We start from the raw sequence: 14,912 nt of genomic DNA, 5'->3' as shown, positions 1-14,912 counted from the left end.
ATTCTCAGAAACACGATAGCTTCCCTATACTAGCCATACCGGAAGGTGGTCACACTCTGTTGCCTCTGAAAAGTCCTGTTTAGATCAAAACACTCAAGCCCTAAAAGTCTAACTTTTTATTACATAGATACACTTATTCGCAGTTGATAACCAGTTTGTGGACAGTTTTTCCTCTTTCCAAGAAGAAAATCATTGCGTCAGTAGCGGTTCTATGTGTTTTGTCAAAATCGATTGTAGCTGTGAGTACGTACTATGGCAACGGGGGTGCCGACGAGAAATACCCTGGGAAAGATCAAAGGTCATCATGTGCCAGCTGGCCACATACACACGTGTGATGTCAATGTACATTATAACAAAATACTGAAAGTGACGTCTCTGACAATAAAACACTTATTATATAAAGTCAGATCTAATCCCGTTATGTTTTCTGGAAGAAAAACTACACGCTGAACTCCTAAAGAAAACTGCTGTAGTACTGCGACCCAATTACCGACATGTTATCTACAGTAGTTTACCTGTGGGTGTCGTATCGATCGTACGATAATGAAGCACCCTTTGATTTTGACTTCGCTCAAGATTCAGATAACGATTGACACGGTCTAACCAGCTCGCAGGGAGGTGTTTACACTCCCAGTAATATAAGTCGACGTCGGACTACTACCAGTACTTCAAGTAATCATACACAGAAAGCAGCATAATTATTGTTTCACCAATAGCCTAGATCACGTAAGCTGGTACTAGTACCTGTAGTAATAGTATTTAGGCTACAGTTTGTTGATGATCAAGATTGGGTATGTCGTATATATGTTAGTCATACCTTCATTGTAGCTTTGGAATCGTTGCTGGATCTGAAACATCGAATATGACCAGTCCATGCGACTTTCCTTTCAGGACTGTACAGTCTGGATCGAGGACGTTTGTTACTATAGGCTAGTCCTTACTAAATATTTGCTTAAGTTAAGGTACGTACTATAGGCATAGGAGTGGACATACGCTAGGTCAACTCTGCAGTCTAACTGAGCAGGACCTAGAAAAGTAACACACTAGAAAACAACAACAACTTACAAGTAACAAACAAGAAAAGAAAAAGGTCAGGTACAGTAGGCTAGGCCTATACTGTTGTTACTTTGTTAGTACTTATTATGTGGCAGTATATCTTACAGCAGGCCTATGCTAACGCACTAGACCAAATTGTAATCAGTATAAAAACCATGGACTCGGTTAGTCAGTGCAAAGTACTGGTAGGCCTATACCATGCCAAGAACAAATGCTAGCTAGCACGCTTACTATTAGCTAAAGGCATACAGGCTACAGTTATGAAACTTTCACTCCGCCAATGGGTGCATGCCTGGGTATTGTGACGTACAGTGCAAGTAATGATCATTATGCTTGTACTGTTGCAGTTTATTTGTGCTGTACGTATGCTAATCAAATGAAAGAGTAACAAGGGGATGCAATTGGCTGGTAAAAGCAACGTAACAATAAACTGTAGCCTATGAGATAAATGATAATAATAATAATATCCTATCCAATTGTACGTAGGCTGATAGTGCATTTGCAATGAACAAATGCAGGATGTCAGTTATAGATAGTGACCTCAATTGTCTAAGGTGAGGGAGGTAACATATTTTTCATGTGAACTTGCATGGTATTGGAAATCACCTACACTTACTGTAGGTCTTCTACCACCAGCCAGGTGTGACTATACTGCATTGGCTGAATTCAACAAGAGCAACAGTGTGTGCAGAATTTATTTTCACTACCAAGGATCAATTGTCACATTCAGGTTGGAAATATGTTTCTTCTTGACATTTCAAGGCCTAAAGCATTCAACATATTTTCAATAGGGTTGTGAATGAGTGGAACGGTTTGCCTGAGAAAGTTGTACTTGCAAGTATTGTGATTGGGTTTAAGAATGCTTTGGACAAGCACTTTAAGCATTGTAACCGGGTCTGAGTGTTTGTATCTTCAGTTTTTTTTTCTCCTATAGGGTCCTTGATGGGGACTTGAGTGTCCCTCCTGATCCCTTTTTACTACTAAACTAAACTAATCTAGAAACAATATGTTTGCAACTTTATAACATTTTTTTATGTACTGTACAAGGACTTGAGAGCAATATGCCTGATATATATATATGTCTGTTGTATTACTTGTAAAAGTACCAAACAAAAAAGTTTCAATATATTGAATTCAGTAAATTGCATTAATTTGGTTTAGCTTAGAAAGGCAATACTTTTTGTTGTTGTGGAAAGCAAAGCAATTTGAAAACTAGATATATCTTTTGTACTATTAACTTGCCCGAAAATTTGCATAGGATATGTGGTATGAATGTTGCTATATATTCCATGCACAATGAAGAGATTAGCTGCCACATTGTTGTCAGGGGTCATGTACAGGGGTATGCTAAAGGTATGCAGGGGATTGCAAGTAGGCCTATGGCTAAATAGATAGAAAAGAAGTAAGAAACTTCAGTCAAATCACAAATCACAATAACTTGTTGAGTTGAGTCAATTTGTTAACATTTACCATTCAGAGACTGGAGTCGAAGTCTTTTGCAAGCACAGACTCTAGTTGAGTCTAGAGTCCCTAAAGTCGGGACTCTGCTGTAGCCACTAACCCAAGTCATTACAACGTGGCTGACATTTTGTCAATATTCGAACATGATTTTATAAAGTTTCAATGACAGCTCAGATATTACCAGATCTGGATTTCATTATGGTTACAGCACATAAAGTCACTATTAATTTACTTGTAGTACCGTCTATATAAACCAACATTCTGAATAATATTAAGACCATCATTTACACGCACCAATTCTTTAAATTTAATGGAAAGTAATGGTACAGGTTTATAGAAGACATTTTACTTTATGCTGAGTTACATGCTAGCTAGCAGGTGGTACTTTCAGTGTAGTTACAGCAAATGTCACAATATATTGACAAGTAGTACCATCTATATACGAACATTCTGATTAATATTAAAGATCTGCTGTATTGGCCCAAAATATATTTAAAAAATGGTCACATTTGGTCAAAATTCTTAAACTGGTTTTACTACAACCTTCGATGAAATTGCCCTCACTGGGACATTTAGTCATCTTGTGTGTTCCTTAAAAATGTATGAGAACAATTTGGAGGGTAAACACCTCCAGGAAAGTACTTTTTGAAAACTATCAATTATATAGCATGCTATAAATTGTGGCCTATACTGACTAACTTTAAGACCATCATTGACAATTCTTTATTCTAATCGGATGAAGTGCTAGAGGTATATTTTTAGCATAAACAGTCACACAATTTCTCTCTGGTTCTGACAGCAATACATTGTGTACTGGCCTGACAAGAGGTAAGGTGGCTATAGTCTGGGCCGTGGTGTCAACAAGTGGGCCCATGGAATGAACAATATGATGTACATATTTTCTCATTTCCACTATCTATACTTTAGCACATCAGAAACCTGTGCCTGGTGGCATAATTATTCCCAGGGCCTGACTTGACCCTTGACACCACTGATCATGTACCATATATGTAGAGAAGAACTCAATGATGAAATTCACCCGCTGTTCATTTTCTATCTGTCCACAGATTTCCTCAGCTCTCTTGAAGCCGAAAATAAAAGAAACAAACTCGCTTCCTTGACAAGATCATACAATCAGGGCTCTCAAACTAATTTTACAGAGTGCTGCCAAATACTTTGTTTAGCTATGTCTTTTCAAACAGGTGAGATAATTTTAATAAAATGCACTATATTAATGAGTATGAACTGATAAATAAATGTCACTTTCAGGGTAATGTCATAGTCATGTCGAGAAAGTTAATGATGTTAATAGTTCGATAGATACTTGTACCAGGACTCAAGAAGGGAAGCTTGGGCAGACCTCATGTTAGGTGTGTAGAAGTACCACATTGAGTACAAGAAGCCTATTGTTTTTGGTGAAGGTCATTTTGGGTCATCAGAGGTCAAATTCTGAAAACCATTGTTTGGCACATCACACTGCTTTGCACTGTATTACTAAGATCCAGTATGGTGTACACCCTCACTATACATTTCGTCAGATTCATGAAGAAAACTGCTCATGTTACATCATCAAAACCACTATGCATTTTTGCATTCTGGTTTGATACTGTTTTCATTGTTCTTGAAATACGTATACATTAAACAAGGGTGAAAAATCAAACAACACAGAAAAATATAATACTAAACATGGTGAAAAATGACTTTATGATTTAAATAGATATACCCAAGGGAGCCAGTATTTCTCCCAAATATTCTCAGTCATATTTTTTCTGAAAAATCGACTTAAGCATTTTAAAGTCATTACTCAAGTTCCTAAATCCCTGAGGTCTGATTAAAGTCCTATTCTATAAACAGTCAAACTTTGGATATATTTCAGTTTCCACTAATTTATCCAAACATCCATTCTGTTTAATATGTAGTGATTTGGTTTGTGAAATTGTCGTAACAGCATCAATGTTGTGCATGCATAGATGGTCCAGGATATTTCATTAGTAAGGTGTCCCTGGTGACTTGTGCATCACTAATTTAATCAGTTCATTTACTATTATAGTCTCATTTATTAAAAGTCTAACCTATTTATATCCAGTAGAAGTCAAAAAGTTGTGTATCTTCCGGCGTTAAGATTTTTTATTAGATGTGGCAAATTTTTAATCAATGGGAGGGCACCAGGGGGAACTAACTTTGAGGGGCCTTGTGCCCCACCCCCATATCGCCATACCCCGACCATTTTGGTGATACCATTGATGATAACCGGAAAAAAATAGAATAAAACAAATTTACACTCCTCATGTAACTAAGCAATGACCCACTTACACAGTGTTGGTGTACAGACAATTAGAGGATATATGTCATAACTGTAGCTCTAGGATAAGTACTTCTTGTGCCTCTTCATATCTGAAAAAAAAGAAAAAGGAATTGACCAATGTTACATGTATGATTGCACACGAATGTTATTTGTAACTCAGTCTCTGTCTCTCGATCCCCTAGGGTATATATGGACCAACGCCAGAATGCCATACCGTGTGGTCCAGAGGTACCAGGGCCCTCTGAAAGCTGTCGTATTTGATTGGGCCGGCACAGTAGTTGACTGTGGTGTAATTGCACCAGTGATAGCTTTTCAGCAGGTGTTCGAAGATGAGGGCGTTCCAATAACAGACGAGGAAACGAGGGGTCCCATGGGTACACATAAGAGGGTAAGATAAAAAATTTTACGGCTGGGACCACAGTGGAAATGGGCAAAATTCAGATACTATTGTACTATGATGTACAAGGATAGTCATGACTTTTGATAGACAGTGCTATAACCGGGTAGACTGAGATTTTCCATGTTCACACAAATCCCCTCCCCTAGCTGCCCTCCACTCTTTGAATGGTGAAATCTTTCAGGAATATCAGTCGATGGTCTTCCTGGTCGATGAAACTACGATATGTTACGAGTCATGAAGTTTGGTTATGTTTGTGTCAGCACCAGATTATCCAATGGGGGCAGCATCCAAGAATTAAGTTCAAGGGGGTGCTCTAGGAACACTTCCAAGCAAGAAATACAAACTCTTTACTTTTGGGCTGCTGTACCAACAAAACTTCATTAAGAAGTGGGAGGGCCTGGAGGATGGGCGGAAGTGGTTCCATGTATGGCACCGGTCTCCATGGTTACAGTTCTAACATGAAGCACATTCACCTAAGCAAGACATACACAAGTGTAAAAGCTGTCAAATACTTTTGGTCATTTTGCATATTGACATTCTCAGAGTGTATGAGGGCTCTATAATAGGTGGTGTATGTACATGGGCAAAATCAATTGGTGAACCATAGACTTGCTATAGAAACTGGAAAGTTATATCACCATTTTGCATGTAAGCACCCCTTAATCAAACAAACAAGAGGACACACTCTTTACCCTTAAACCCCCTCCTCCAGGTCAGAGATTGATCATATACTCTATTCCTAATGATCACCCTACACCCCCACCCCCACCCCCACCCCCCCCCACAGTGGCTGACCTCATCCAGTATGAAACGTGTTGTGGCACCACTAGTAGTCGAAGAATTAAACACATGATTCATGTCTACTGCAGCTTCAACAGCTCATTCTGCCATCTTAAACCATCAGACGCACATTGAAACGGTGCTGGGCTACGAGTCGGTCAGAAAACGCTGGAATACCAAACACGGCAAGGATCCCACGGGACAAGACATCGACCGAATGTACCAGAATTTTGTTCCAAAGCAGAAGGAAAGTCTGAAAGAACATTGTAACGTGATATCAGGTTAGACCATAAGACAGTAGCCGGCACTTGCGTCGATTCTAGACGTATATTTGGTTACAGGGCTGTTACGTTTGTGTCGAAAAGTCACAGATTTATTCAAGGCCTTAGGTAATATTCATTGTGGCATCAACAGTGGCGGAGCGTCCATACAGTCGGGGGGGGGGGGGCGGATGTACCCCTGACGGACTCAAATGGACTGCTGGCGCCCCTTTCAGTTTTTTACCACTTTTTACTTATTCGCAATTATTGACTTTTTTATTGCGCTCTCATCTACCTATTGACATTTGTCACATTATCTGCAAATTAGCAAGGCCCGGAAAGGGTCATTTCCTACGATCTAGGGAGTATTTTTTCCCTAAAAAAATTTCTGTATGCTTCGCGCCAACCTGTGGTGGCGCTCCGCTTAGATAGTGTGGAAAGCGCCCCTACAGACCATTCTCGCCCCCCCCCTGACCAATACCCCTAGCTCCACCACTGAGCATCAATGTAATACACTTTGAACAATACAGTTTTAAGTTGGTTTTGAGAGAAAGTTGCATTGCAAGCACAACGGAATGCTGCAGTACACGTAACACATGCAGTAGGACACAACATAGTTAAATACTTACGTAGGAAAGGTGCAGTAAACTTGTTCCACCTAGTTTAAGTTTACTGTTGATACCGACAGAACAGGCAAAGACTTCACCACAGGGTAGGCTAGGATAAATCTCTCCTGCCCCTGGCCACCTTTTTATCCAACAGTTTTAAAGGAATTGTTTGGTGGAAGATTTTGATACATTGTCCTTGTAGTTTGTATTTTTCTCTTTCTAACCATGTGAAAATTGTCCCCATTCAAAGTTTTCTTCTTGTAGAAATCTGGTTTTCAAATTCACCAGTTTCTCACCAAAAGCACTGTTTGTTCGAACGCATCAATTTGGTGATTGACCTAGTGCAGGCAAATAGGCAAAATGAGCGAATTGAAGTTAGCACTCTATTTTCGCAGCAAATACACTTTCGTCTGTACACTGGGCACAGGTGATAGCCTGTTATATATTACGTACATATCGCGAATGTTTACAGCCTACCATGCCCAGTTGGTATACTTACATAGGTTTGCACATAATACACTCTCACACTCAAACCGTAGTTCATTAACTGTTCTTCGAAATCGCTGAAATAAAATTCACGGATCAACTTTACAGTAAAAGGAAACTTGAAAAGTATTTGGAACACCAAAAGATGAAACTTGGCGGAATCGATGTCAGAGCAGAATGAAGTACCGAAAAGCTTAGGCTTCGCAGAACTGTCCAATTGTAAACGTTAGAGTAGCCTATATGCGAACATTCTTCGCAATGTAAACAACGAAGAGTCTGCTGTTCAAATTTATCTTGTGTTACACAAAGACCACGAAACCATTGATTTACTACATATGTGGCAGCTTAAGGAGTTTTTGAAAGCATATCTAATTTATAAGAAATATCACCGAAAATTAAGGAAGAAATTAATCTGTATACAAATGCTGTTTTTGTGGTGATTACTGTAGGTTCTCTACAGAGCGTGGGTTATGTCGCAATCTGCATTAGTGAAAATGACTTCACGTTTGTTACTGTTCAAATCATATCTGAAATGTCCATCCTTAACGATTAAAAAATTGTTTCTCTGTCAAACGCAACATTAGTGTTCTCATACTTTGACAACATGTTTGGAAAATTATTTATGGTTTTTTAAGGTAACTTCTTAGAGCTACCAGACAATCCTTTTAACTTAACTGCGATTATCTAGGATTATATTTATTAACCCTTCCTCAGATATTACCCTCTTGTTTCTCCTTAACTTCTCTCTCTTGATGTTGCAGGAGCCGTTAAAACTGTGAACCATCTGAGGACAAAATATAAATTGAAGATTGGCTCGTCCACAGGATTTACCAAACCTATCATGGAAACATTGTCTCCCATAGCAACCAAACAAGGATACACTCCAGAATTCTGTGCTACCTCTGATATGGCTCCGAGAGGCAGACCGAGCCCCAACCTCCTATGGTTGAATGCGGTACACCTGGACGTGTCTCCAATTGAATCCATTGTAAAGGTGGGTTGGTTGTAAAGGTGGGTTGGTTGTAAAGGTGGCTTGCTTTGGCTTCAGCCAGGGAAAGTAAATAGTGAACCTGTTTATGAAGTCATGATTTTGAACCATATAGACACTTCCCATCCATCCATTGATACATCAATCTTCAATCAATTCATGTGACAATAGTGCATCTGTCCAACACACCCAAGCACGAATCCATCAACCCACTCCTTCCCCCATCTCCCCTCCCCACTTTAACTAACAACAATTTCACGTGTTCGATTTTCCATGAATGATGGTTTATTTGAGGAATCTTGTGATCCTAGAGACTTGAGTTTAGTGGCCAATCTTGTTTTACATGGTAACTGAACAATGACAAGTTGGATTGTAGTCATACTTGGTACATATATGCGCCATAGTGAGTAGAAGAGCCCTATTGATTTTGGTGCTCATCTCAAGAATATTAATGAGGTCACAGGGTCAAATGTAAACATTTTCAGAATTGAATCATACTTTGTGTGAAGGTGTTGGTAGATAGCTGGTACATGATATGTTCATTGTGATATTATGCACATTTATTAGGGGGCAGGGCTTGAGTTGATTTTTGCTAAAAGTAGCTTGTAAACATGGTAAGTTAACTTATTTAGTAGGTAGGTCCACAGTCGGTGAAAGAACCTTGCTGATCAAATAATCTCAATTGGCAAGAAATCACAATAAGCCCACTGGCTGTCTGGTTTACCGACCTTATCGGTTGTAAATACATTTAGGTGACGATAGTTTTCTTGCTGTCATAGGCGCAAAGGGTCTGCAGTTTGCAAAACTAGAGACCGTAATGTTAGGGAATGTATTTCTTTATCCGCACTATTTACGTCTTTGTATGATGTGTAACCAGTGCCAGATTTGGGATGTGGCCAATGGGGTCCTCAATTTAGCCCCTCTCCCCCCTCCCACCCCCTCACTGTCTTATAAAGACAGCTCAAGTCATACAAACTGCAGGCAATGACTTGACCTTAAAGTGAAATGACTGACAGATAGTAGCAATGGACAAATCTCATCCCTTTTGGTATTGATTGGGTAGCATACCAGCACAACCAAATTTTAATTTGTAAGCAAATTACAAAGAATACAACAATCCCCTCCCCCACCCACCCTGCCCCAGGCGTCATATGAATGGTATACGAGTAACATAAACAAAACCTTTAGGACATTAGACATTTTCTGAGTTGTAAAGTTAATAAATAAAGTTAAGACATAGGCTTACATTCGATGAAGTTATTAAAAATATACCCACCCTGCCCCAAGCTTCATATGAATGGTATACAATTAACATAAACAAAACCTATAGAACATTAGACATTTATTGATTAATTAAGTTAATAAATAAAGTTAAGACATAGGCTTACATTTGATGATGTAATTTAAAATATCCAGTATGGAGGTGTTCTGTGGTATAAATAAGACTGGAAGTAGTGACTACCAGGCGGTAGGGGGGGGGGACCTGCCCCCTCCACTTTTTGCAAAATGGCAAATAAAATGTGCCCCTTTGATGAAGAACTCTCTTTTGGATATCTTAAGCCTTTGTTAAATTTAATATTTTATTTTAATTATTTATTTTAGTCTGTACATGCTATTTATAAAATGGCATTACATATCTTCTTGTAGCACGGTTAACAATAAACAATATTAATAAATAGTATTGATAGCATACTAACAAATCATATATATTTAAGTGATATGGCCGGTGTGTATCGGTTTATAGCATAACGATTGGTGGTTGTGTAATGAGAAAGTGCCCCTCTGATGTTGTGCCCCCCTTCTTTTTGGAAGCTTCCTACCCCCCTGGTGACTACCCATTGTTTTCTCCATTAAATTTTGCAAAGGTTGATGACACTGCTGGTGGTATCACAGAGGGTTTAACTGCTGGATGTTGGGCAGTTGGAGTAGCCAAGACGGTGAGTCCATTTGCTTGTCCGATGGTAGATAAATTTTCATTTCCCAAAGTTCTTTCAAAAGATTTCTGTGCTTATGGCAATTCTGGAAAAAAATACAACGTTTAAAAGAGTCATAACCAGGTCTAGAAGCCATATAGTTTTTGTCTATTAGATGCATCCAAATGTCATGCCGTTTGAAACTTGAGACAGCTGGCTTCATTTGCGCCAGTTTTTGTGATTGCGAGGTCCATGCATTACTGTCGCTGTTGGTATACCTCAATATCGTCTGATAATACCTTTTGAAACTTGAGACAGCTGGTTGCATTTGCGGCAGTTTACGCATATTGCGAGGTCCATGCATTAGTGTCACTGTTGGTATACCTCAATATATTCTGATAATACCTTTTGAAACTTGAAACAGTTGATTGCATTTGCAGCAGTTTTTGTGATTGCGAGGTTCATGCATTAGGGGCACTGTTGGTATACCTCAATATCGTCTGATAATACCTTTTGAAACTTGAAACAGCTGGTTGCCTTTGCGACAGTTTATGTGATTACGAGGTCCATGCATTAGTATCACTGTTGGTATACCTCAATATCGTCTGATAATACCTTTTGAAACTTGAAACAGCTGGTTGCATTTGCGACAGTTTATGTGATTGCGAGGTCCATGCATTAGTGTCACTGTTGGTATACCTCAATATCGTCTGATAATACCTTTTGAAACTTGAAACAGTTGGTTGCATTTGCTGCAGTTTTTGTGATTGCGAGGTCCATGCATTAGTGTCACTGTTGGTATACCTCAATATCGTCTGATAATACCTTTTGAAACTTGAAACAGTTGGTTGCATTTGCTGCAGTTTTTGTGATTGCAAGGTTCATGCACATTAGAGTCACTGTTGGTATACCTCAATATCGTCTGATAATACCTTTTGAAACTTGAAACAGCTGGTTGCATTTGCAGCAGTTTTTGTGATTGCGATGTTCATGCATTAGAGTCACTGTTGGTATACCTCAATATCGTCTGATAATACCTTTTGAAACTTGAGACAGCTAGTTGCCTTTGCGACAGTTTATGTGATTACGAGGTCCATGCATTAGTATCACTGTTGGTATACCTCAATATCGTCTGATAATACCTTTTGAAACTTGAGACAGCTGGTTGCCTTTGCGACAGTTTATGTGATTACGAGGTCCATGCATTAGTATCACTGTTGGTATACCTCAATATCGTCTGATAATACCTTTTGAAACTTGAAACAGCTGGTTGCATTTGCAGCAGTTTTTGTGATTGCGATGTTCATGCATTAGAGTCACTGTTGGTATACCTCAATATCGTCTGATAATACTTTTTGAAACTTGATATAGCTGGTTGCATTTGAGGCAGTTTTTTTTATTGCGAGGTCCATGCATTAGTATCACTGTTGATATACCTCTATGTAGTCTGATAATACCTCAGAATGGTCTGTTACATAGTTACAAAACTAATATTGCAACTTATTGTAGCAAATTTATCTGCCCTATGAAATCTACTTTGTATATAAGAATTTGGGCAGAAATTGCTATTCTCCATAACTGGTATATCTAGCTGTTAAACAGGTACTTGAGAAAAGCTTGGTGTTCATATGTGACCAATTTGTTATCTTTCTTCAGTCTGTCTGGAATATTTTCAAACCGTACTGATAACGTGTAGAGGTATAGTAAAATCTTATAGTTAATTTAGCTTAGTCATCTTTTATTTATTTATGATAATTTTTTTTTTTTTTATCTGTTTGTTTGCTCCATTTCTTTGCCTCGTTGGTTGCCAGGGTAACTACATGGCAGCGACAGAGGAACAGTTGGCAAAAATGGAGAAGGGGGAGTACAGCAAGAAATTGCAAGCAGCATATGACAAGCTAACACAGGCTGGAGCTCACTATGTCATTGACAGCATCAATGACCTGCCAGGTGTCATCGAGGACATCAACAGAAGGCTCGCTTGCGGTGAAAAGCCCTGAAAAAAGAAGTGAAAACGAGGGGAAAAATACATAAAATACAACTCTTTCTTACTGTGAAACAAAAAGTAAAAGATGGTTTGTGAGATGATTATGCCATCATTCTGGGTTCAGTTATTATCAACTTGTCCAGATATTTTGTTCATTACATTTGCCAAAATTTTGTTTACCTTCTAAAAATTAAATTTGCGTAAAAACGCTCGTAATCAGCAATCCAGATTATAGTTTATTTGATACCCAATTATAGTATTATTATCATCATGTTAAATAATAATAAAATATAATTTTATAATATAAATATAGTTTATTGTCAAATACAACCAGATGATTCCTTTTGTTCTTATTTACATTCATCAACAGAAAGCTTATTGTATCCCCCCCCCTCCCCTTGCCCCTCCACACTTATCTTTCCCATCCACACCCCTAAATTAACATGCATGAGCAGAGAAGAATGTGAAACCCTGGTTTATGCCAATGCATATATGCAGTGTTCTCTGTCCCTCTCCCCTGCCCCTCCTTCCTTGTTCCCCATCCCATATATATTTAGTTCCATACAGAAACTTCTCACTCTATCACTCCCTTTCCATTCCCATTAAGGAGGGTGGGAGAACTGAAACAAATATTGATGCACAACCTAACTAAAACATGAATTTGCTGAATTTGATCATATATATCGAATGAAACAGGAATATAGATATATATAGGGTTAGTTCCCAGAAAGTATATATATGTATATATATATATATATATATATATATATATATATGTATATAAATGTTACAACCTTCCATACCGGTTTCGAACCTCTGAACATACAATCAGCGTTCATAGCCTATAGTGGTTAGGTTGTCCGCAGATAAAGCAAGAGGCCAAGTTTGAATCCTGGTGGAAGCTGGAAGTTTTTTCAATGTTCTGTTTTACAACTCCAATGATTTCAACTATATATATATATATATATATATATATATATAATATGTAACCACAATTAAAGGCTCCGTTAAAATGCTCTCAATAAATTGTCACAAAATTTCTGCAATTTTTTGAATTGCTCACTTGTATTAAAAAAAGTTGCCGAAAATTTCAAATTGTTTACTTGTCAAAAGTAGACAATTTACAAGTAAGTGAAGAATTATAAGCTTGTCATGTGATTCGCATCCAATTTTCTGCAAAATGGATTTTTCCTTGCTTTCCTTTGATTAAGGAATAATTGTGATTTTGCGCTTTGCTTTCCATTGATGACATTTTTTACATTTTGCAAAATTTCAAACATTCACTAAGATCATTGCAGCATTTGTCGGAAAGGTTTTAAAATACTCATATAACGCTAGAGGAACAATTTATCATTTTCCTGCGAAAGTTTTGACATTTAGAAAGGCCCCCCCCCCTAACTATATGAAGCTTTGATAAGTTAAAAACAAAGAATATGGAATTGATGAGTTATTATTCAAACATAAAAAGTGAAGAAATATTGAAAATTGGTAATATACAGACCGATACGGGTAGAAAATCGTAATATTTTGACGACACCTTAACGTTACCATAAAAGTCATAAATCGCTCTGCAAAATGACAATGAAAAGAATAGAGAAAAATTTCACCTTGGGTGATTCCATTGCTAGGACTGAAACTTTCACAGGTTTTAAGGTAATCACCTTCCTTTGATAAACCATCCCTCCTACTCTGTAAATTTTCTTATATTACCTTAATGTTTGGAACCAGGGGAGAGAAGCCGGGGTGAGGGCTCGTGCCCCTCCCCCATTTTTTCCAAAAATGCAAATGTGCCCTACTGGCAAATAAAATATGCCCCTTTGATGAAGAACTGTCTTTTGGATATCTTAAGCCTTCGTTAATTTTAATATTTTATTTTAATTATTCATGTGCACCAAAATAGTATTGATAGCATACTAATACATCATATATATATGTATATATATATATATATATATATATATATAAGTGATATGGCCGGTGTGTATCGGTTTATAGCATAACGAGTGGTGGTTGTGGAATGAGAAAGTGCCCCTCTGATGTTGTCCCCCCCCCCTACCCAACTTTTTGGAAGCTTTCTACCCCCTGTTTGAATCGTATATGATAACAACCACTTTGGCAAATTCTGTTCGTTCGCATAGCATAAACCTGAATCACTTGGCCAAATTGTGATATCGGAATGGGGCGCGAATTGTGCCAAAACTTCAGCGTCACCCGAATGAAAAGTTTACTAGCGCCCTGTGCAGAATTATATGTTTATCTTCCTCAAGTTTGATTGCATTTCATCTTCAAAGTCAGCAGAAGGACAAATATAAACTGCAGAGTCCTACGAATTATTAAAAGATTCAAATTTTATTATTCCAGACAGCGTGGAGACGTGTTAAATTGGAACATTCATTTAAATGTGGCAGTTCACCCCCACCCCTCCACTCACCCAGGTTATCTACATTTTATTTACGAGTAAGAACACTTTTACAAGCCTATTAAGAAATGGAAAGCGGGAGTTCTTTAAGGGACAAGGACACTTAAATTTATGAAAAGGTCATTTTCAGAGTTTTTCACAAAAGAATAGGCAGAAATTTGACGGTACGACCAATCCTGTGTCATCATTATTTGATTTTTGGCAAGTACTAAGGACAAAAATAATTCCGCCATATTATAAGTGCATAAT

At 38.0% G+C, this 14,912-nt stretch overlaps 1 protein-coding gene across 10 annotated transcripts in view; it reads left to right on the top strand.

Annotated features, from left to right (window-relative positions):
- LOC139966454 (phosphonoacetaldehyde hydrolase-like) overlaps positions 1-12,551 on the top strand; it is a 38,507-nt gene extending 25,956 nt beyond the window's left edge. For 3 of the 10 annotated variants that reach the window (XM_071969506.1, XM_071969490.1, XM_071969497.1), the window contains 6 exons: positions 3,585-3,719; positions 5,005-5,210; positions 6,127-6,283; positions 8,118-8,350; positions 10,210-10,281; positions 12,069-12,548. In XM_071969506.1, the coding sequence (XP_071825607.1) occupies positions 3,704-3,719; positions 5,005-5,210; positions 6,127-6,283; positions 8,118-8,350; positions 10,210-10,281; positions 12,069-12,257 (873 nt within the window). In that variant the 5' untranslated portion in view covers positions 3,585-3,703 and the 3' untranslated portion in view covers positions 12,258-12,548. Of the gene's footprint in view, positions 1-427; positions 727-795; positions 963-982; positions 1,096-1,321; positions 1,416-1,585; positions 1,787-3,584; positions 3,720-5,004; positions 5,211-6,126; positions 6,284-8,117; positions 8,351-10,209; positions 10,282-12,068 lie in introns of those variants that run through there. The other 7 variants (XM_071969486.1, XM_071969535.1, XM_071969480.1 and 4 more) reach the window with 7 other exon arrangements.
- The last annotated feature ends 2,361 nt before the right edge of the window (positions 12,552-14,912 follow it).

This window comes from Apostichopus japonicus, chromosome 1 (genome assembly GCF_037975245.1).
Source record: "Apostichopus japonicus isolate 1M-3 chromosome 1, ASM3797524v1, whole genome shotgun sequence".
NCBI lineage: Eukaryota > Metazoa > Echinodermata > Holothuroidea > Aspidochirotida > Stichopodidae > Apostichopus > Apostichopus japonicus.
This window is presented reverse-complemented; position numbering and strand designations above follow the sequence as displayed.